This window comes from Zeugodacus cucurbitae, chromosome 5 (genome assembly GCF_028554725.1).
Source record: "Zeugodacus cucurbitae isolate PBARC_wt_2022May chromosome 5, idZeuCucr1.2, whole genome shotgun sequence".
NCBI classification, from domain to species: Eukaryota; Metazoa; Arthropoda; class Insecta; order Diptera; family Tephritidae; genus Zeugodacus; species Zeugodacus cucurbitae.
In genome coordinates, this window is record NC_071670.1 from 63,016,171 (window position 1) to 63,037,423 (window position 21,253).

Below are 21,253 nucleotides of genomic sequence, written 5' to 3' on the forward strand. Positions count from 1 at the left end.
GCTGGGTATAGACGTACCCTACAACCTAGCACACACACATACGAGTATAAGGCAATCCCTGTGAATATTTGCTACTTAAAATTAGTATTCTGTCAGCGCAATCACACTGAAAAATGTCAATTTACGTTTTGCGAACACACACATTTGTTGCTGTTGTTGTCATTGTTGTTAGGATTTAAAGTCCATCAGCCCACTTAGTGTCCTGGCCATAGAGACTACACACACTGTGAACGCCCCACTGCGGGTCAACGGTGCTAAATTGACCGTCCGCAGGCGAAGCAAAATTCGTGCTGGCAACCGACGGGCACCACACATGTGTATACAACTATACAAAATGTGTTACATGAGCGCATATTGTTGCCTTACTTTGACCATTAACCGCGCGCTTTGTGCCGGTCACGCCTACACGTAGTGATGAGCATACATACAAGTACATACCAACTATTACATACATATATATTAATTCATTGTGATATCCTGCTGCTTATCCCTTACAGTATCGCCCGCCTCCCGCTCTCACTGCTTAATAAACTCGAATAAATGTCAGCAACCAATTAATGTTGTTGTTGCTGCTTCTACTTAACTACATTGCCATTCGGTCGGTCATCCCTCGTGTGTGTAACCGCTTTGGCCATACATGTACATATGTTTGATATATGTATTTGTATTTGTTGTCATCCCACGGCATATTGCAGTCGCCCGAGTGCACAGCCCGTTGGCTCTGTTGTGCGAATTGGGGCGCCTGATATTCGCCGTGTTGTGCGTAGAGACTATTTAATATTCATTTGTCGTTTGCTAATGAAGGCGCTGCATTTGTCGCTAACTTACCCTGATTTATTTACCACTAGCAAACAGCCGAACTTACTCACGTACGCACAAGGGCACGCAGGCAGCAACATTTCGCCTTTGCCTTTGCCTAGTGGTTGACAACAACAATGAATAGTTTCAGTACAATACAATACATGCAAAATTAACACAATATAACAGTGGATTGCGGACAGCAGTTCGTCCGTCCATCGTCCTTTTATTATCTTCGTAGAAGACCACATTGTGCACTGTGGTGAAGTGTTGGATCAACTATGGATACTGATACAAAGAACATGCAATTTGGAACTCAGCCTATCATACTAACCATATACTAACTAATAGTATATTATGCTCATTGTTGTAGCCACTGAAAGTTAGGTTAAGTTAGAGTGATGTATCGAAATACAGTTTTCCGAAACATAAAAATCAGGTAGCAATAGTTAAGGTTATGCTAGGCTAGCTATAGTGGTTGTCTGTCGACACGTCTATGCCTTTAGGAGGTCCTTTATAAAACAACCGGGGCTGGAATCCGCTCTCACAAAAAGTTGTATATATGTAACTATGACGACATCGTCGAGGAAACCGGGAAAAAATTGGGAAATTTCTGACTGAACTTTTTTATACGAATCGATAGATTTTTTCTAAGAATCGAATTTATTTTCAATAAAAATTGTCGAAATCGGACTATAACTTTTCAAGTCCTCAGTTATCGGACATGAAGACTTCTTTAAGAGTATTTTTTTACTCGAATGTCAAATTTTCGGTGAATCGGACAAATTGGCTTGAACAGTGTCCACAAATTTGTGATAGTTTACATGAGGGCTCAGTGATGCATATCACCGTGACCGGTGTTTCAACTGTCCTCGAGACCAAAACTTGACCATACTTTATTTTGTCTGGATAACTAGAGAAGATTCTGTGAAGACGAGTGTGAAAACATAATGCTCTGTAGATTCATCTGGACGGATTTAGTAAGCCAACTGCATACTTGATTACCCCTATTCTTGCTAGGTCATTTGATCCACTGTATCTGTTTAGATGTCGTAGTTCTCTTAAATATCTGAAGTACAGCATAAAGAGACAGGTTTTGGTATAGACCGGTCAGAAGGATATTTTCATAAGCTCGGCCACTTGTTGCATAAGGCTCATACAGGCGTCCTACAACAACGGCATCGCATATAACAGCAAGGTGTTAAGAGTGATGCACCTTTTAAAAACCCGAAATTTACTACTGCGGTCTCCAACAGGCACATTGTATGTATGTGTATATTCCTGGAAAACTAGTTACCTAATGATTTTCACTCTCATAGTCAAATTGATTGTATATTTTAATATCAAGGTATGTGCATATATACTCGAACTGTATGACAGCGTGTGGTCTGAGCATAAGGCCCCTGGATACACCCAAATGTGACTGTGTGGTTGTGCGGTTGTGTGGCCATGTGGCTACCGTTCCTGTCCGCATTAAATATCGAAACAGTAAAATTGCTACATCCATGTGACTCATAGTTACAAATGGGCAACAAGAACAACAACCAACAAGCGATAATGATGGCCCAATAATGCACGCACACGGACCCTATGAAGTTCTGAATTTATACATGTACGAATGAACTACACTCCATAATCAAACAATGCGCTTGCGGAAAGTGAGTCCCACAGCATAAAAGCCACCATTAACATGTATATGTATGTATATGTGGTGTCTAAATGTATGTGAAGAGAGAGTAGTATGTGTGTGTTTGGGTATGTGAAGAGGAAGTTGGATTGAGGATTGTGTTATTTGTTAAGGGCGTCAAAGTGCCCAAATGAGTCAGTCAGTGTGGTTGAAGTAACATTGTTGCTGCAAGTGTTGTAATGCATTTTGTTGTTTTCTGTATAATATTCAAACCAACAACAATTGCAAAATTGCAAATACGTAATTTAAACACATTAACTCAAATATTTATCATAGTTTAGTGAATTTGCTGGCAAATAATTTGCGAAGCATGTAACACCTTGCATGCACACACACACAGTACATGCCAAAAGTATGGGTATTTGTACAAATTTCTAATTTTGTTGTTTTACTTTCTATTGTTTCACTTGCAGATTGGGAGCGTGAAGCCGTCTCCAAGGCCGAAATATTACGTCTCATATATCAAGGTAGATTTCTACATTGCAATGTAACCTTAGGCGCACTGGGACTTCCGCTGGGCAAAACGACTGTTATGCATTTAGTGCCGCGTGATAATTTGCCAGAACCCAATTCGCAAGGTAAGTGTTGGATAATATGAACTTATATATAGCTGTTATTTATATTTATTAATGATTGTGCGGAAGTGTATTGCTACAAACTGTGGCGATAATCATACTAATCACGCTTTACTCTGGGCAATTACATAGTTACAACATATAATTACCGAGGGAATGTATCCAAATCGGTTTGGAATGCGCATTCAAGTATACAAAATATAAATTAAATTAAATGGTAATCGTTTAAACAGTGATCTATACTAATATTTACTGTTAATTAAAGAGGGCATATTAAAATTTCACTGAAAATTTTGTACTAAAACTTTCATAAAACATATATATATATTATATACAGTAGAATCCCGATTATCCGGATCAAATAAAACTAGCGGTAGTCTGGATAATCGAAAAACGATACATAAAACACGAGCTATAACGATAATAAATAAACACCTACATATGTAAAGGGTTTTTTAAAAGGGATGCCACAAAAGTATCCGATAGGGACAGCAAACGACGCCATATTTTTCCACGTTCCTGTGACATTTCTCTTTAGCAAGGTTTGCCATTTAATCATTGAAAGATATACGATCCAACAACGAGTCTAAATTATTAAAATTTACTCAACTTTAAGGGGTTATATACAGTTAGACGGCCGAAAAAAAGTGAATTTTCCAGAATTTTTTCTGAGAAAACTTTTTAATTTATTGATCCAAAAATTTATACACATATTATGGTATCTTTTAACTGTATTTTAAGACTTAGTACTAGTAAAAATATTTATTTGAAAAAGAGCTACAGCTGATTTCCAGGAGCTCCTCTCAGAAAAGACGTTTTGCGGTGACCACTATATCTCGGAACTGGATGATATGACATTAAAAAACCAAACAGATTTCGTTAAAATAATGTTAATTCTAGTAATTAATCGAAGGAATAAGCAAAATAAAATTTTTTGACAAAATGGTGGTTTCTCAAAAAAAAATCGATTCTTCACCGAAATTTCGGCCTTAAATTGTTTATAAAAAAAATATTTTTCGGAGAGAAAAAATCTTCGATTAATTGCTAAAAAATATATTTAAGAAGGTCGTGTTAAAATTTGAGACTAATTGGTCTAGCCGTTTTCGAGTAATGTTGGTCACCGACTTTGAAAACACCATTTTGAGAAAAACGCGTTTAAAGTTTGGACCTTGTACTTCCAAGCGCTCTGAAACGCCTTTTTCAAATTTTTCATTTGCTTGTAACTTTGAAAATATTCACCGGAACGATACGAAATTTTCTGTGTGTATTCTTAAATATATGTACATTAAGAAAATGAAATAAAAAAATCGTTTTTTTGAAAATTCTAACTGTATATAACCCCTTAAGAGGCTACGTCCAATTTATGGTTTTATGGACGTTAAAATCGTCTTGTCAGATCAACAATTGATCAGCCTCTCACACGCCGTTCACAAGCGTTGGGTATCTCTGTGACGTCGTTGTGGAGAATTTTGCGAAAAGATCTTGGCCTACATCCTTACAAGATCAAATTGACACAAGAACGGAAGCCGCTTGACTACCAGAAACGTCTTATGTTCGTCAATTAGGCTGAGCAATAACTTGATCATCGAACAATCATTTTCAGCGATGAGGCACGTTACTGTGAATGGGAATCGCTACCGCTCACTGATAATCGAATATTTTTGGCCCGAATTGTAGGATATGGACAGGATGTTGTCACAAGCCACACAGCGAATGTCACAGTCAATTTATTGAAAACCAACTTTGGTGAACGTCTTGTTTTACGAATCAATTCAAGTGAATTGACCGCCACGGAATTTCAATGGTATCCCAAACCGTGTCTGTTTTATTTACGTTAAACTTTTAAAGCGCTCTTATTGAAAAACCCTTTATCAGTTGTTTGTTCGATTCGTTGCTCGCCAAGGATTGATAAATTCTTGTATCACATATTCATATTAGAGTTGTCATATATCACTACAGCAGTATCACCATTTCTAATCTTACAAATGTTTGAGAACAATTCGAGAAATATACGATTAAGATCGAGAAATATTTAAGAAAACTTTTTAGTTGCTTTTTCGGAGATGAATAAAGTTTTGTTAATTAAAATTGAAAAATAATTATATAATGTATCCTCACACTGACAACCGAAAATCTTTTATACATCTCTCTCTCTTTCTCTATTACATCAATTCTGAAACAGATCAAAGGCAGAAAAGTAAAGGCGGTTCCAGTAGATGCTGTTCAACGACATGCTGTATTTTGTAACTAAATTAGCTCATAGTAAATAAATTAATCTAAATATATTATAATAATTATAATAAATACATACATACAAAAAATCCAAAAAAAAAAATAAAAGAGAAACGGAAGAAAGATATATTTTCTAATAAATGAAATAAACTCAATAACCGAGCATAGTTTTAAATCAAAACTAAATAATAATATTTAAAATAATTAAAATAAAATTGATATAAAAGCGTAGACGTGAATTTAGCGGAACGTTTCAAATGTGAAGATTGCGAAACCGAGCAGCGTAGTTGGCAAATTTTTAAAACAATAGTGAAAATTAATAAAAACAAAAACAAAAAAAAATTATGCAGAAAACTGAAAAATCGGAGCACGACGCAAAAAATAAAAATAAAAATAGCAGTTAATGAGTAAAAAATATATATGAAAAACACAATAACAATAACAAATTATAAGCAACAGTTATGTAAGTCAGTACGCATAAGTGTAGGATACTAAGGGAACTTAGAGGTTTACAGGTTGCCGAACAGGTTGGTGAAATGAACTTGTGCGGAATGGGTTATAATATTTATATGATAACACAATATTACCATATATACTAACTGATAATATTTAAATACTTCTATTTATGTAATGTAACGTGTGCATTCGGCAAGGGATGGCATGACATGTAATTGTAGATATACAAATAATATTTATGTTAATATTGTAAAAGTAGTGAATTACGAAGAGCCGAGTTTTCAAGATATGCAATTAAGTCTGGGCGAGTTCAGTTTTAAAAATAATACAAAATGTAACGGTGTATGGTAAACGGTAAATGCAAATTTTGCAAATGTCTAAATGCTAACTGCTAAATAACGGTGGTATTGAGTGAGAGCGTTGAAACAAACGAGAGATGACAGTGGAAAGATGGTTGGATAGGAAGCGAAGCGGTGTAGTGATGAGGTGAAATTGTATTTAGATATTGCGTTATTCCTTCCATTTTCATTCAGTTGTTATTGTAAAGTGTTTGCTAGCTAAATTTTACTTTAAATTTACATTTAAAAATATATAGATATACATACATATATAGGATTTACCGTTACAATCGAGCTGTATGTGATTGATGATTGTTTGATTGATTATCTGCTTTATATGAGTAATACCACGGCGCTTCGAAACAAAAAAAAAAATAAAATAAAAAATGAAAAAAACAAAAAAAAAATCACGAAAGCGGTCAATAGTAAATGCGAAAAAAAGGGATTATAGGAAATGCAGCATATATAATAAGGCAAATGGAAGCAGAAAAACCAATGTAGATTTGAGCGAGAAGATTCGAGTTATGTTGTATGTATTTAGTATGGTATTTGCACTGGCAACTGTTTGTGTAGCTGATTTATATATAAATATATATATATTATATGTCTGTATGTAATTAAAAGTGTTATTTGTATATTCTGTTAAATCGACGTTCTTTTTTGGATAAACACTACAAAAACCAAAAGAAAAGAAAAATTGCAACAAAAAAAAACCAAAACAATATAGCAATTCTCGCTGTATGACTTTCACCTTACAAACATACACACGGTTGCATGTATGTAAATTATTAAATGAATTAAATTATTACAAAATAAATACAATAATAATAATATCATATAAATACAAAGCATACTAGCCACGTGAAATAAAACAAATAAAATGCAGCCGCGTTAAATAAACAAACAGCAAAAAGAAAGTTAAGTAATAAAAAAAAAATTATGGCAAACACACACACAAATTCACAATAAAAAAATTTACAATATGTTTCATAATTATATGACAAAGCTCTATGTACATATATACATGTATTGCATAAAAAAAATCAGGAACTTACCAAATAACAGTAAAAAAAAAATAAAGCGGTAAACAAAAACAATACATAATTAAATAAAAATAAAAAAAATTATATATATTATATTACAAATCAAATAAACAATAGTCAAAAATGCTAATTTAGTGTTCATTGCCGTGTTTATAGTTACACCAACAACAAAAACAAAAATAATTTTTATGTGAAAAAGAAAGTTAAAAAAATAACATATGTTACAAGTAAAAAAAAAATCGGTGATGCCGAAAAATATGTGCAAAAAATTGTTTTAAAATGTAAATTTTATTTTCTTCTATAATTCATTTGTCCCTGCCAAAACTTAAATTGTTCAAAAAAGAATAAGAATATACGATTAATACAGAGCAAAAAGTGTATAATAATCGGAAGATATCAGTTATTTTTGCTGAATTTCATCGATTTTGTTATATTATCTGTCTCATCAAATCGCATTTTAACGATTTTTATTCAGTTCCAAAAAGGCGCATATCGCTCATTTTGTCTTAATCTCTCTCTTTTTAAACTCCAAATGTATCCCGAACGTTCCACTCATTTAAAAAATATACTTTTATTCAATTATGACAAAAAATTAACAAAACTCTCATCTTGAGCCCAGAGTCTCTTGTTGCTCTTTAGCTACCTTACATATATTAGTTTCATGAAATCTACGAATATTTTCTGTCAATGAGATTAAAGGATAAATTTTCGATAATTTTTCCAACGATTGTCATTCGATTTAAAATATTTTAGAACTAATGACAAGTTTCAGAATCGACCTCTTAACTTTGTTTCCGAATTTTTAGCCATTTATTGGATCCTATTTAATAATTATGTCTGTATAATTCTGAAGATAACATTATCACTTTCTTCAGATGGTTTCACGTGCAATATATTGCTGAAACTGGTATAAATACTTTTTCAAACAATATTCTTGATATTCTTATTCGTCGTAATATCAGAGAATCCAGAAAAAAATCTGTGGACACCATGTGTATTGTATCTTGTTTCTACAGTGTTGATATGGTTTATTGTTGTCCAAAACACATTTCTGCTCATTTTTCGCTACTTTACTTACAATCGTCCTTACGATCTTTATGAAAAAAATTATCTCAATTTTCACAGACTTCTGCTAATTTTTCTATTGCCAAACGGTTGGGAATTGCAACCAATCGTTTCATAGGAAATGTTGAATATTATTTAATGAGAGTGGATTACTATTGAAATAAAAATTCAACCGAAAGATGAGACCTTTTTTCTGCTAAATTATTTTCGTAAAAAATGTTGTCCTTCACAACACTGTCAAGCTCTTATAGCTCTCATTGTCGTAAATAACCTCAACTCAATAAAAAATGTCTAAATTGTTGTTTTTATGCAAAACGGTGTAAATTTGCATTGGAAAATGTAAAAAATGCAAGTTCTAAAAACGAAAATCTTGACACCCAAAGTTTTCTCACTCAAATTAATTAATTAATTTTTTTGTTTTTCAAAATTCTCACTCCGTGCAAAAGTTCAAGCACCCCTTGCTCACCTTTTACATGACTACATACACACTTAGATGGGATATCTAATTGAAATTACTCGGTCGCAACTCCAACCTCTGACTGATTAGTTTAATTGCTGTATATTACGAGTATATGATATATCCCAAGCTTTTAATCGTATTACATTTATGTATGTATGTATTTTTGTTTTGTTTTACCATAAGATATATATTTACTTAATTTGAAAGTTCATTGCCAAGTAATTTCTGTACATTTGTGTATGCGTGTATTTTTCGTTAAATTGTAAGATAATTAATTATTAACTAATTATTATAATTTTTATTGTCGTAGTCTTCAGTTTTGTCCAACTTCCTATTTTATGTATTGTATGTAAATTTTTAAATGTATAGAGAGTAGTAAATCTGTTATAACTTGTAAAATTTTATTATTAAATATATGGAAAAATGTATGCGTTTATGGCAAACTCTTATTGACTAAATAAATAAATTAAATATAAAATAAATATGTAAATCAAAATTGTAAAATATATAAAATTTAATGAAAAAATATATATAAAAAAATAAATGTTTTTTATTTGATTTTTCATAGTTCATTTTAGAAGACATTTAGCTATTTTTGTTTAATTTTTATTTTTAAATATATCATTTAATTTGGTTGTGGTGTCTTTTTATAGTTTAATGTTACTTTTTTAATTATATTCATTCTTTGTTTTTGTTAAATTTTTAATTTTTTTTAATTTTTCTTTTTAATTTATAATAAATTTTTATTTTTTAATTTTTTATTATATTTTTTTTAATTACAAAAATTTTTATTTTTTTAATTGATTTTATTCACTTCTTTTAATATAATCTTTGTTTTTGTTAATTTTTCATTTTAATTTATAATAAATTTTTATTTTTTAATTTATTATTATATATTTTTTTTAATTACAAAATTTTTTATTTTTTTAATTAATTTTATTCACTTCTTTTAATATAATCTTTGTTTTTGTTAATTTTTATTTTTCTTTTTAATTTATAATAAATTTTTATTTTTTAATTTATTATTATAATTTTTTTAATTACAAAAAAATTTATTTTTTTAAATTAATTTTATTCATTTTTTTAGTATAATGTTTTTGTTAAATTTTAAATATTTTTGTTACATATTTTTTTATATAGGTATATATTCCATTTGTTCTTTCATATTTTTTATTTATTTTTTTAAGTAATTTATTCTAAGAATTCATATCGTTTAAATTTCTTTCAGTTCTTCATTATATTTCTAAATTTTGTTTACCATCATAAATTTTACATTAACCCGTTGGATGAACTCAAAAATTTAGTTAACCTTATGGATTAAAAAAAAAATATTTTATTAAAAATTTTATATTTTACATTTTTAATATCTTTTTTTATTTTTATTATATTATTTTATTTAATCTTATATTTTAGATTTTTTAAATATCATTTTTAATGTATTTTATATTATTTTATTTATTTATGCTTGCAAAGTATTTATTTCATAATTTTCTTCTCAAAAATATTTTTTTAGGTTATAATTTATCAGTTTTCTATAACCTCAAAATACAATGGCAAGTATTAAAGAAAAAATTTATTAAAAAATTGTGAGATTCTTATGCTTATAAGTGTATTAGTATGTTAGTAAGAAAATGATATTAAAAATTAAATATTTAAATATACTAAGTAATGGTTTTTACCGTGTTGTTAAATGTATTTCGAATTTAATTTTTTGATTTCCTATAAACTATGAAAAATATTTATGTAAATTCAAAAAAAAAAAACACAAAATATTAAAAAAACTAAATAAAAATAAAAATGCAACAAGGTTTATGTAGATGTTTACTAGCATGTTTAAGTATTCTGATCTAATGAAGCCGTTGGTGCTAACCCCAAAGCGAGCTAGCACCTTAGCGTGAGAACAATGTAGGTAAATATATACATATATATAAATATTATATATAAATATATAGTATAGTACATAATAAACGAGTATATAAATACTTGTGTTATAATTTAATTAAAGCAACTATGATGATAATAAATACATATACACATGCATATATATAAAGTATATATATATATAGTATATACATAAGTGAATATCCAGAGTGATGAAACTGTGTTTGTAATATTTCCTTTCAATACAAATGATTTGGCAAAAATGTACGAAAAAGTACAAGGTAATAAGGTTTACTTAGCGTAGTTTTTTTCTTCCCCCTTCTAATAAAAATTATTAAGTATTAAAAAAAATGCAAGGAAATACAAACAAAAAAAAACAGTACAGACAAAAGCCACAACAAAAAAGACGAAGAAAATTAAAAAAAACGCGTGTAAAATGTGTAAACTTACGCAAAGAAACATGTAAATGTCACTTAATTTAATAAATACGATTAAATTAAATGAAGAAACAATAAACGTGATCATAAGCATAGAATAAATTAAACTTAAATACAAAAAAATAAATAAATGCATAAATGTGGTTTTATTTGGAAATTTAATATAGAAGACATTTTCACGACGGTGAAAGTTCAAAAGTGATGAAAGCTCTAAAATGATGAAAGCTCACGAAACAACGAAAGCTCAAAAGCGGTGAAAGCTCAGAAATGATGAAAGCTCAGAAGCTTTCATTTCACAACACGTGCCTGAGCTTTAGCTTATCATGGCGACAAGGTTAAACAACCATTGAAAGCGTCAAAGATTTTCAATGACCAAACAAGAAAAAATATTAAAAAAATAACACTTAAATTATTAATTTATCAACGCCCATAATGCGTTAAGCATTGTTTATTGTGGCTGCTCAACAAAACCATTGACAATCGAAAATTTCCGTTAACAGTTAAATTGCACACCAACCAAATGAATGGTCATACCAAATCAACTAATTAAAAATGCACTTTGTGCCGTCGTTTCGAGTGAATGACAGTTAAAAGAGAAATTTTAAGTCCTTTACACGCCCACACATCAATTTAATTGCCAAAAGCAGCCGGCCCATCAGTATAAATATGAGGAAATACCAAGTCGTCTACCAGTTTTCAGTGTTCATTTGCCCGTCTATCGTCATAGAATATAGAAACTCCACAAAAATTTAACCGTCTTTAAGATGTTATTCAATCCGAAACCGTTAAAGGATCCAATTAGCTTTAGATTCCCCCTACAATGTATTTGGTTAAAATTGAACGGTTCGTGGCCACTGCGACCACAGCGGTCTGGCGAATTTGAAAGGTACTTTCGTTGGCTCTACAGCGTTTGGGCCTGGTATGTGGTGGCCATGGTTGGTATAACCATCGGTTTTCAAAGTGCATTTCTAGTCAAAACTTTCGGCGATATAATGGTCACCACGGAGAATGGCTGCACCACCTTTATGGGCGTGTTGAACTTTGTGCGTTTGCTGCATTTGAGGCTGCATCAGCGGGAGTTTCAACAATTGTTAGCGCGATTCGTTAAAGATATCTGGATTACAAGGTAATGTGTAAAGTTTAGTTAACAGAAATGCATTATGGATAGATTGGATATTGAAGGTAAGTAAAAACGATACGATATAGGGCTAATGGCACGCTCATAGAAGTGCTTGTTCATATTGACAAACTTTTGGAAGGTCTCTTGAGACGAATTTCCCCAGAAAAATACATTTGTCATGGACAGGAACAGGTGGTAGTCACTTGAAGCTAGGTCCGGACTAGAAGTTGGATCCATAAGACCCTTCCAAACCAACTTTCTGAGTTTCTGGTGAGTCACTATCGATATATGTGGCCTGGCTTTGTCCGGATGGCGCACAATTGCTTACTTATTGAGTAAAGCAGTGTGATTACTGCATTCAGGGTATCCAATTGGTGGCCGTAGAGGATGAGCTCAGGAGATAATTCCCTGACAATCTCACCAAGCACATAGCAAACCGACAGTAAATGCTCATCTTTTGCACCAGCTCACCGCGATTCGATCACGATGAAAATTCGACCAGATGTAAATTGGGTTCTATTCAACGAATACCGAGTCATATATGTTGATGCGAAAAAACAACTGCAAAATATTTATATTTTTTCTGTACTTCTGTAGTTATTATTATTTCTCTCACCACAGCTCTTCACAGCCCACCGTCGAGCGCGCTTGTGAGCGCAATATGCGTGTGTTTCAAGTAATCTCGGCTCTGCAGTCCTGTCTTATTACCATGTACTGTCTGCTGCCGTTGGTGGAACTCTATATGCTAACGGTGAATACGGCACCCGATGTCTTGGAAAGCGTGGAGAAACCATTTCCATATAAAATGTTATTCCCCTACGATGCAAATTATGGCTGGCGTTATGCGCTCACCTATTTGTTCACCGCTTGGGCTGGTGTTTGTGTGGTGACCACACTCTTCGCGGAGGACTCGCTATTCGGCTTCTTTACCACCTACACTTGTGGTCAATTTCGCATTCTACACATACAAATCGACAACATTATACCCGATTCGTATGCTGCGACACGCGCTGGGCGTGGCACTGAGGCGGATTTTCAACAGGAGTCTGTACGACGTCTGGATCGAATTGCTGGGAAACATTGTGTGTTATTTAAGTGAGCAATGGGGAAGGGAACTGTTTGTGAAGTGGAACGGAAGATTTTTTTCTTATTTATTTTTTTCAGTTTCGTTCGTAGCATGGAGGAATTCTTCAGTCCCATTTTGTTAGTGAATTTCTTGATTTCTACGATTCTAATTTGCATGGTGGGCTTTCAATTGGTTACGGTAAGCAACATTAATGTTTAGTGTAAATAAATTATTATAATTTCAAGAAATTTTATAAAATTTTTTAAATCTTTATTTTTAATTTTTTTTAACAGAATTTTCTCTTAGAAAACTATCTTAGATCTATTACCATAATTAATTCAAATAAAAAAAAAAAATAAAATTTAAAAATATTACTGACAGCAATTCTTTTTTTTATTCCACTGTTTCGGATTTGCATTTTTAACATTTTTTTAATTTTTTTATTAGTTGCTAAAATTAATATTAAAAAAAATATTTTTGTTTTAACTTTTTTCAGGGTAAAAACATGTTCATCGGTGATTATGTAAAGTTTTTGGTTTACATACTCTCATCGCTCTCTCAATTATTTGTGCTCTGCTGGAATGGTGACAACATTATACAAAATGTTTGTATTGGATTTAAAAAAAGACAACAATTTACACTAAAAATTCAGTTTTTTCAATGTAAAATAGTCTTTGTCGAATTATTTTTATTTTTTTTTTTAACTTTTTGGTACTTTTTTTATGTTTCTAGCAATATATGTTGCTAGCAACATGTCTACGCAACATTTGTGTTTCTAGCGACATCAAAAATGTATACATGTTGCTTGCGGGCATAATAAATGGAGAAAACACAGAAAGAGGATATTTTTAGTCAAATTCACAATTTATTAGTGTTCATGGAATTACATAATAAATGTTTATAATAATTACAATATTTTTTATACGCAACTCTGCAGTCACTTGAGATGGCCAACCACTTGTATGCCTGCAACTGGGAGTGTGGCGTAGAAGTAGCGGCCACCAATGCGGATAACAAGCGCGCCGATGAAGAAGTGAAAATAACGGCACCAACGGTTTATTATACAACGAATAACGCTTTTCGCAAGAAGTTGCAATTTATGATTATGCGCAGCCAACGACAGACATGCATTACAGCGTTGAAGTTCTCGGTGTTGTCATTGAGCAGCTTCTCGGGGGTACGCGCATAATACAAACTAAATAATATGTTTAAATAAATATTTATTTGTTATTATTTATCTTTTGTAGTTAATAAGCTCGTCGATGAGCTATTTTGCACTTTTGCAAAGTTTCAACGAGGACGAAGAGAACTGAGCACTGGCAGTGGCGTTGTCTGCGTCGAGCACATATAGACGTGGTGGAACACTTTTGTTGTACAATTTGGCTGGACGTATGCTTACAACTATATAACATTTAAACTTACTTATTACAATTGTTTGTAGCATTTGTTTGCACAATAATAAATTAGCTAAATTTACGTAATAAAAATGTTTCAGAAATAAAAAAATAAGACTTTTTAACGAGCAACAATTCCCAGCACTTAAAATTACCAAAAATTATCAATCATTGTATTGGTGTGGCAGTTGCCTCTTTAGCTTCCGTCAACGCTCTGGCTTGGTGTGTAAATACCGGCACATTGATGCCCTGCGGAAAAACAAAAACATTTTAATTCATAACACGCAAACAATAATATTGTTATCATTCAATCAATAATTTTTCTAACCCACCTGCATTTTCGCTGAGCGTACGAATGCTTTATTCGAAGTCACAGTCACCGCCTTCATTTGCATACCGAAGGCGAAAATCTTCAAACTCCGCTGATTTATTTTACCGCTAAATTTAATCACAGCTAATTCATCCGGCACCGCCGACACATCCGGCAAAACTTCCACAATTTTCAACAATTCCGCAGCACGCTGATGTTCCTGTGGACCAGCCAACAACGAGATAATCTCTGCGAATGACTTGTACGCTGTTTCGCAACATATGAGCCGTTTGCCTGTAACAAAAAAAAAAGCAAAATAAGCTGCACGTCATATTATTTATACTGCAAGCTCCTCGTTACCTTTAAATAGACCGTCTAAAACAGGTTTCAATGGTGTCTGCCGCTCTTTTTCCGCCTGTTCGGTTAATATGCCCTCCTTGAACATCCAATTGCAACTGCCATTACAAACGTTACTTATATACGCCAATAGCGTGGTGATATCTATATTTAGTGTGCTCACATTGGAAATATCCGCGCTGTCATCACATTCGGCGGGTTCTGCAATCGATGCAATTTCTACGCCTATTTCTTGCAGTTCCACAAGCAGTGTGTTATCAATGGTTTGGCTAAAATAGAAAACCACCTAAAAATGCGTTTTATAAGGTGTTTGTGTTTATAAATAGTAAAAAAGTAAAAAATCATACTTTGGGCGCCTTAAACATGCATAAATGTTGTTCGCTGGCATCGACAAACTCTTGCGCTTGATCCAATATGCTACGCGCGCCATAACTGGCCGCACCATTTGCCGCATCCGCCAATGATTTGGAATTACGCGCAATGGCTGTGTGTATTTAATTTTAAGTAATAAAATATATTGTTTACATTTGTATTTGTATGTAGTTTCGTCTCACCTTTGATCCACTTCAAACCATTTTCACAAACTATATCTACACGCAGCGGATTGCTGCGTTCTTCGACAGGAAAACCACAATCGACATGCACAACATCACGTTGTAATTTCAAGATCTGCACAAGGAAAGCGTAGTGCGTAAGGTTGCTGCACTGTACGTGGTTTATCTTCAGAGTTTGGTTTTTAATAACCTGCAAGTGTTTCAAGAGATGACGAAATTACTAAAGCTCACTAAATATTTAGCGTTTAAGATGATTTAATGTAATTCAAAAATGTTCCATATTGTTTACCTTCTGCAGGAATTTTACTTCTTGAGTGATTTTCCGTTGAATTTTATCAACACCATTTATTTGTCGATATTCATCCAACTGCGCAATCAACTCATAACCGAGTTTTATTTTCTCATTGGCACGTTCCACAAGTTCCTCGAAAGGAATTTCTTTATCCATGATAAAACAAATTGTTGCAAGCTGTTACAGGTGAAAAAATAAACACAATCAAAACAGCTGATGCTATCACAACGACTGTGAGAAAAAAGACAGTGTTGCCAGCACTTGATAAAAAAATCAAAATTCAATATAAAAGTTACAAAATAAAAAATAAAATATCAGAAGTTAGAAAATAACCCATTATATTAATTAAATAATTTATTTAATTATAAATATAATTTTAAGGTTATGTTTGTTTTTTAATGAAAATTATATATTTTTTTTTTAATTATAAATATAATTTGAAGGTTATGTTTATTTTTACTAAAAAAAATTTAATTCAAAATTGCTCATATCGTTTAAATAAATTAAAGACAATTCATTTATAATTCCATTTTTTATTTTTTTCTTGATTTTATCAAACGCTATGCTCTGTAAAAAAATGAATACAGTATTAGAATATTTCGTATGTTAAAGTGAATAGTGATTATTTTAAATCTTAGAAACGGGCTTTAAGCCCAAAATATAGAAGCACTGCTTCAACACCGCAGCTGTAGCTTCACACAACAAAATGCGGCCACGGTTGACCTTCACAATTTCGCCACTCTTATTTTTCTCAATGCAATAACAATTGTCATAGAATTCCGAGAAGACGGTACAAATTTCATAACAGTATTCACAAAGCGTATGCAACAGCAGATCCTTGGAAATCTTAACCAGCACGTCGGGGAACTTCAAAAGTGTCTTTGCCAATTTCCATTCCTTCTCGTGTTCCAACGTAATCGCTGTGCCGCTATCCAGTATTTTAGCCAGATCCGAGAAGTCTTCGCCGCAATTACGTGAAATTGAGCATATACGTGTAAATGCATAAAGCAGATATACTGCCGTGTTGCCGCGATCCTCCAACATCTTATCGAAGGAGAACACATATTCATTGGTGCGATTGTGACTTAAATCTGCATACTTGATACAACCGTAGGCGACAGATTCTTGTGCTGCTTTCAATTCCTCGGCGGTAAGCACCTTATCACGCTCCTTTTCCAGTAATTTATCTAGCGCACGTTTTAAGCCTTCATCCAATAGGTCGGACAGTTTAACTGTCTCACCCGAACGTGTCTTGAATTTTTTACCATCCTCGCCCAACACAACGCCAAAGTTCACATGGTCAGCACGGTGAATTTTCGGATTGAATATACCCGCACGCTCAGCGGCACGATAGATATTTTGCAAATGTGTGCTCTGACCAGAGTCTACGACATAAATTAGCCATTCTGCTTTTTGTTCTTCCAAACGATAACGGATTGCAGCCATGTCCGATGTGTCATAGGTGAAACCGCCGTCCGACTTGACGATCGTTAAAGGTATACCCGATGAGCTTTCATCAGCCCACATGATCTTACGTCCGTCATCCTCTTCGAGCAAATTTTTCGTTGCCAAAAACTTGACAACATCTATCATACGTGACTGATAGAAAGACTCGCCGATGGGTTCGAGTGTTACATCCAAGCGATCATAGATTTTCTGGAACTCTTGACGTGAAACATCACAAATCTGTGTCCAGGCTTTTGTTGAATTTGGATCGCCACCTTGCAAAAGTACGACACAATTGTAGGCACGCTTCTTGAATACTTCATCTTCGTCAAATCTGTGGAAAATTTAACGAAAAGGAGGAATTTATGAAATACGCCTACTTTTATGAAAAACAATTTTTTGAATTAAAATACTTTAGTTTATAAATATTTGTTATAAAATAGTTTAGTGAAATAGTAAAATGTTGTTACTTTTCTAATTGTACCCACCGCTTTTTCGATTCCTTGTAGAAGGCCTGCAAGTCTCCAATTGGAGGACTTTCGTTTAGGAAATTGGGAAAACGATCTTCTAAATGCGCAATAAGCATACCAAATTGTGTACCCCAATCACCCAAATGATTGACGCGCAACACATCGTGTCCGAGGAACTCCAGCAAACGACATATAGATTCACCAATAATCGTTGAACGTAAATGACCCACATGCATTTGTTTCGCTATATTCGGTGAAGAAAAGTCAACGAGTATGCGTTGCTTTCGGCAAGTCGGTGGTTTAACGCCACTACGCAGAAGATTGTCAATAGCGTGTACAGCATAATCTCTGAAAAATAAAACTTTAACAAATTTTGATACACACAATGTAATCTAACGAATACTTTTGTAGGAATACGTTGATGAAACCCGCACCAGCGACCTCCGTTTTGGCTACGAGCGGCGATTTTGCAACATTTTTAACAATTTCATTAGCTATATCCCGTGGAGATTTATTGACGCCAGCTGCTTTTAAAGTCTTCGCCAGTGACATGGCACTATTGCATTGATAATCACCAAATTTAGCTGCATTGGCATTCACCGGTGATATGATTGCTTGTGTGCCGGCAAGCTCGGGAAATGCCAAAGCGATAGCATTTGTAAATAAATCTACAAGATGTTCGGTTATTGAAATCATTTCGTTTACGGCAACTGGTAGTTCGGCTGGTTGGTATTTTATAGCAACTGCATTCGCCGAACCTGTGGCATTCTTCTCTGTAGCAATTGCCTGCATTATTCAACAATAGAATTTAGTGGTGAAATATTAATATTATTTGATGCAATGTAACCTTATTCAAAATTGCCAAACGATGCTTGAGTTTGCTGTTCTCAGTTTGCAACTTCACATACTCTTCATCATCTTCAAACTCAATTCCCTCGCCACGTTTTGTTTTTTCTATTTCTGCACGCAAATGGGCGGTTATGCGCTCCTACATAGGTAGTTGAAAAATTTATAAAAATCCACTTAAAAATCTTTTGAATTAAATTTTCAACACAAACCATTTCACTGAGCGCAGCAGTTTCACTTTCTATTGTAGACATTTTAGGTCCTTGTCTAATTAAACTTTATTTAACACCTGCAATAATATTAAATATAAATTTTTGACCTATGAAAACGTCGCTCAAGTAGCCACATGGAGTAAAAACAAAATTGTCAATGGAAAGAAATAACCAGAGAACGTATAATATTATACGTATAATATTATACGTTCTCTGCGTTCTCTGAAACATGGATAATATGATACGAAACTCTTCTCTTTTGCTTGTTGAGAGAGCCCATGAACTCATTTTTGATGTTGGCAACAAAGCCAGATCATGGGCTACTGAACAGCTGACAGTCAAAATGACGAGCTACCACTAAGAATCCCGCAGAAATAAATGATTAAATGGTTCGTTTTTGTACGATAAGTTTTTTGTGATTTTTGAATTACTATTAACTTTTATTTAAATGGAATTAATATGTGTATATTATTTAAGAAACGGTGGCTATTTGGACAAAAGTAATATACGTTCTTTGGCAGTGTTAAATGCCATTTACATAAATACATATCTGATTACAAATTTTCTCTTAAACTTTTAGAGAATATATTAAGGTGTTTATTGGTTTATAAAATATAAATAAATATATGTTACTAAATTCAACTAAGCTAAATTTTTGTTTATGTTGACTAATAATATGTACGATTTTTAATTATTATAATATTTTATTATTTTTATGTGTAGATGTTTATTGTTTATCTTAAAATATATATTTATAAGTGTTTGTGTTGGTGTAATATTGGTTAAGAAGTCTCTATTAAGCGTAAACTGCAAACCAATAAATACCCAAGAAATCGAATAAAAATCTCCTAACTTATGTTTTCCCGCAGTGGCACCACTGCCAAATGTTATAAAAAATGCGGACTTTGACAGCTCTCTCACGAATGAAAGAGTTTCGTATCATGTTATCTTTGCTCTGAAATAACTCAAACCGCTATTTGAACAGCTGGTAAATATTTTTCCATTTACGCTCTTCGCTCTTTCGCAACTGCACTCATTCACAATAGCGCAACGAAATTGTAATTATTGTACCTAATTAATAGTCCAACGCCTTTTACGGTACAAATACATGAAGTTTAAAAAATATATTTGATACATTTTCAAACTATAATTTTCAATGCTATTTCTCGAATTTGCTTAATAATTTAAAAGTAATTTAGCAAATTTTTCTTCTTTTTTCGAAACTAATTTTATTAAAAACTACCGTACAATTCTAATTACAAATTTCGAGCTACATAGATATAATGCAAGGAATTACGTTTCAATTGAAATACCTTATTTCAAATTACATAAATATTAAAGATTAATAATATCCATTGAAGTAGCTAATATTTAGCATTAGCATTAAGGATTTCGTATTGCACTTAATCCTCTCGTTCTAAAAGCTGTCAACAAAGCCTCTTGGTAAATTCTGTCAAGCATATTGTCGCGATCGTCTTCCACATTTCTAGTCGCCAATCTTCGTCTTTGGGGGAGTGAAGGTGAACTATCTGCATTACTATCTCTACGACTGTCATCTTCAACATTCCTAATTCGCTGGCTACTGCTGGCGCTGGTGATGGGTCTGTGCTCACTATTCGCCATTGAATCCGGTAGCCTCAATCCATGCTGCCTTATCGCTGCATCAATGCCAGGTAACTCAAAATGTGGGCGATTCGGCAGTGTCAGCAAGTGTGTTCGTCCAGTTTCTATGCGCCTATTAATGAAATTATCACATTCACATTCGAATATGGCATTTCGTTGCCACAAACGTAATTCCTCTGTATTCATTTGAACTGAAAATAAATATATATGTACATATGAATGTACATATGACGATTAATGAATGACCGTGCTACATCAGATATATTCAATATTTACAATTTGTTTCGGGTAGAGGTGCAAACAGAAAATCCATAATTTTCCTTAAACGCCGCTTTTATAATTACAGTGAATACAGTGCTATAACTTTATACACATCGTCAGCGTATGCAAATATATATTTTGGTTGAAATTTTATTGAATTAGCTTCTGTATCTATTTGCGTTTTTGTTTTCCTTTCCTGCTTCACTCACTTGACATTTATTATTGACCAATTAGTTAGTGATGTGAGAAGTTGCATTTCTTGTCATCGATTTATAATAGAGATCAAATTAGTTTAGCAGTAAAGGTTATAAAAAAATATAAATGAATAAA

The 21,253-nt window shown here is 32.8% G+C and overlaps 5 protein-coding genes across 7 annotated transcripts in view; 2 read left to right on the top strand and 3 right to left on the bottom strand.

The window, feature by feature from the left end:
• LOC105208854 (homeobox protein 5) overlaps positions 1-8,472 on the top strand; it is a 103,778-nt gene extending 95,306 nt beyond the window's left edge. For all 3 annotated transcript variants that reach the window (XM_011178918.3, XM_029038098.2, XM_054230602.1), the window contains exons 4-5: positions 2,899-3,063; positions 5,243-8,472. In XM_011178918.3, the coding sequence (XP_011177220.2) occupies positions 2,899-3,063; positions 5,243-5,307 (230 nt within the window). In that variant the 3' untranslated portion in view covers positions 5,308-8,472. The remainder of the gene's footprint in view (positions 1-2,898; positions 3,064-5,242) is intronic.
• A 1,711-nt stretch (positions 8,473-10,183) lies between these two features.
• Positions 10,184-14,547, top strand: LOC105208959 (odorant receptor 13a). The gene is made up of 6 exons (XM_011179067.3): positions 10,184-12,098; positions 12,714-13,187; positions 13,257-13,356; positions 13,655-13,762; positions 14,096-14,335; positions 14,406-14,547. The coding sequence occupies exons 1-6, from the start codon at positions 11,737-11,739 to the stop codon at positions 14,469-14,471; spliced, it is 1,350 nt and encodes a 449-aa protein (XP_011177369.2). The 5' UTR covers positions 10,184-11,736; the 3' UTR covers positions 14,472-14,547.
• LOC105208852 (UPF0415 protein C7orf25 homolog) lies at positions 14,111-16,296 on the bottom strand. The gene is made up of 6 exons (XM_011178916.3): positions 16,063-16,296; positions 15,774-15,963; positions 15,567-15,703; positions 15,223-15,505; positions 14,885-15,156; positions 14,111-14,801 (listed from the first exon to the last, which is right to left on the bottom strand). The coding sequence occupies exons 1-6, from the start codon at positions 16,219-16,221 to the stop codon at positions 14,721-14,723; spliced, it is 1,122 nt and encodes a 373-aa protein (XP_011177218.2). The 5' UTR covers positions 16,222-16,296; the 3' UTR covers positions 14,111-14,720.
• A 286-nt stretch (positions 16,297-16,582) lies between these two features.
• Aats-arg (probable arginine--tRNA ligase, cytoplasmic) lies at positions 16,583-19,205 on the bottom strand. Its single transcript, XM_011178917.3, has 5 exons — positions 19,040-19,205; positions 18,829-18,969; positions 18,385-18,767; positions 18,000-18,329; positions 16,583-17,845 (listed from the first exon to the last, which is right to left on the bottom strand). The coding sequence occupies exons 1-5, from the start codon at positions 19,079-19,081 to the stop codon at positions 16,693-16,695; spliced, it is 2,049 nt and encodes a 682-aa protein (XP_011177219.2). The 5' UTR covers positions 19,082-19,205; the 3' UTR covers positions 16,583-16,692.
• A 1,046-nt stretch (positions 19,206-20,251) lies between these two features.
• Positions 20,252-21,140, bottom strand: LOC105208851 (uncharacterized). Its single transcript, XM_011178914.3, has 2 exons — positions 20,939-21,140; positions 20,252-20,853 (listed from the first exon to the last, which is right to left on the bottom strand). The coding sequence occupies exons 1-2, from the start codon at positions 20,973-20,975 to the stop codon at positions 20,423-20,425; spliced, it is 468 nt and encodes a 155-aa protein (XP_011177216.2). The 5' UTR covers positions 20,976-21,140; the 3' UTR covers positions 20,252-20,422.
• Between the last annotated feature and the right edge of the window lie 113 nt (positions 21,141-21,253).

What these genes read in the sequence shown, in the direction of transcription:
- LOC105208959 (XM_011179067.3), top strand. Translation starts at nt 11,737, where the DNA reads ATGTTATTCAATCCGAAACCGTTAAAGGATCCAATTAGCTTTAGATTC. An exon ending in TGGGCTTTCAATTGGTTACG is followed by an intron (nt 13,357 to 13,654) that starts GTAAGCAACATT and finishes AACTTTTTTCAG; the next exon opens with GGTAAAAACATGTTCATCGG. An exon ending in GTGACAACATTATACAAAAT is followed by an intron (nt 13,763 to 14,095) that starts GTTTGTATTGGA and finishes GCAACTCTGCAG; the next exon opens with TCACTTGAGATGGCCAACCA.
- LOC105208852 (XM_011178916.3), bottom strand. Translation starts at nt 16,221, where the DNA reads ATGGATAAAGAAATTCCTTTCGAGGAACTTGTGGAACGTGCCAATGAG. An exon ending in AAGTAAAATTCCTGCAGAAG is followed by an intron (nt 15,964 to 16,062) that starts GTAAACAATATG and finishes AAACACTTGCAG; the next exon opens with GTTATTAAAAACCAAACTCT. An exon ending in TTTAGACGGTCTATTTAAAG is followed by an intron (nt 15,157 to 15,222) that starts GTAACGAGGAGC and finishes TTTTTGTTACAG; the next exon opens with GCAAACGGCTCATATGTTGC.
- Aats-arg (XM_011178917.3), bottom strand. Translation starts at nt 19,081, where the DNA reads ATGTCTACAATAGAAAGTGAAACTGCTGCGCTCAGTGAAATG. An exon ending in CTGCTGCGCTCAGTGAAATG is followed by an intron (nt 18,970 to 19,039) that starts GTTTGTGTTGAA and finishes CTACCTATGTAG; the next exon opens with GAGCGCATAACCGCCCATTT. An exon ending in TACAAGGAATCGAAAAAGCG is followed by an intron (nt 17,846 to 17,999) that starts GTGGGTACAATT and finishes AATTTTCCACAG; the next exon opens with ATTTGACGAAGATGAAGTAT.
- LOC105208851 (XM_011178914.3), bottom strand. Translation starts at nt 20,975, where the DNA reads ATGGATTTTCTGTTTGCACCTCTACCCGAAACAAATT. An exon ending in ACCTCTACCCGAAACAAATT is followed by an intron (nt 20,854 to 20,938) that starts GTAAATATTGAA and finishes ATTTATTTTCAG; the next exon opens with TTCAAATGAATACAGAGGAA.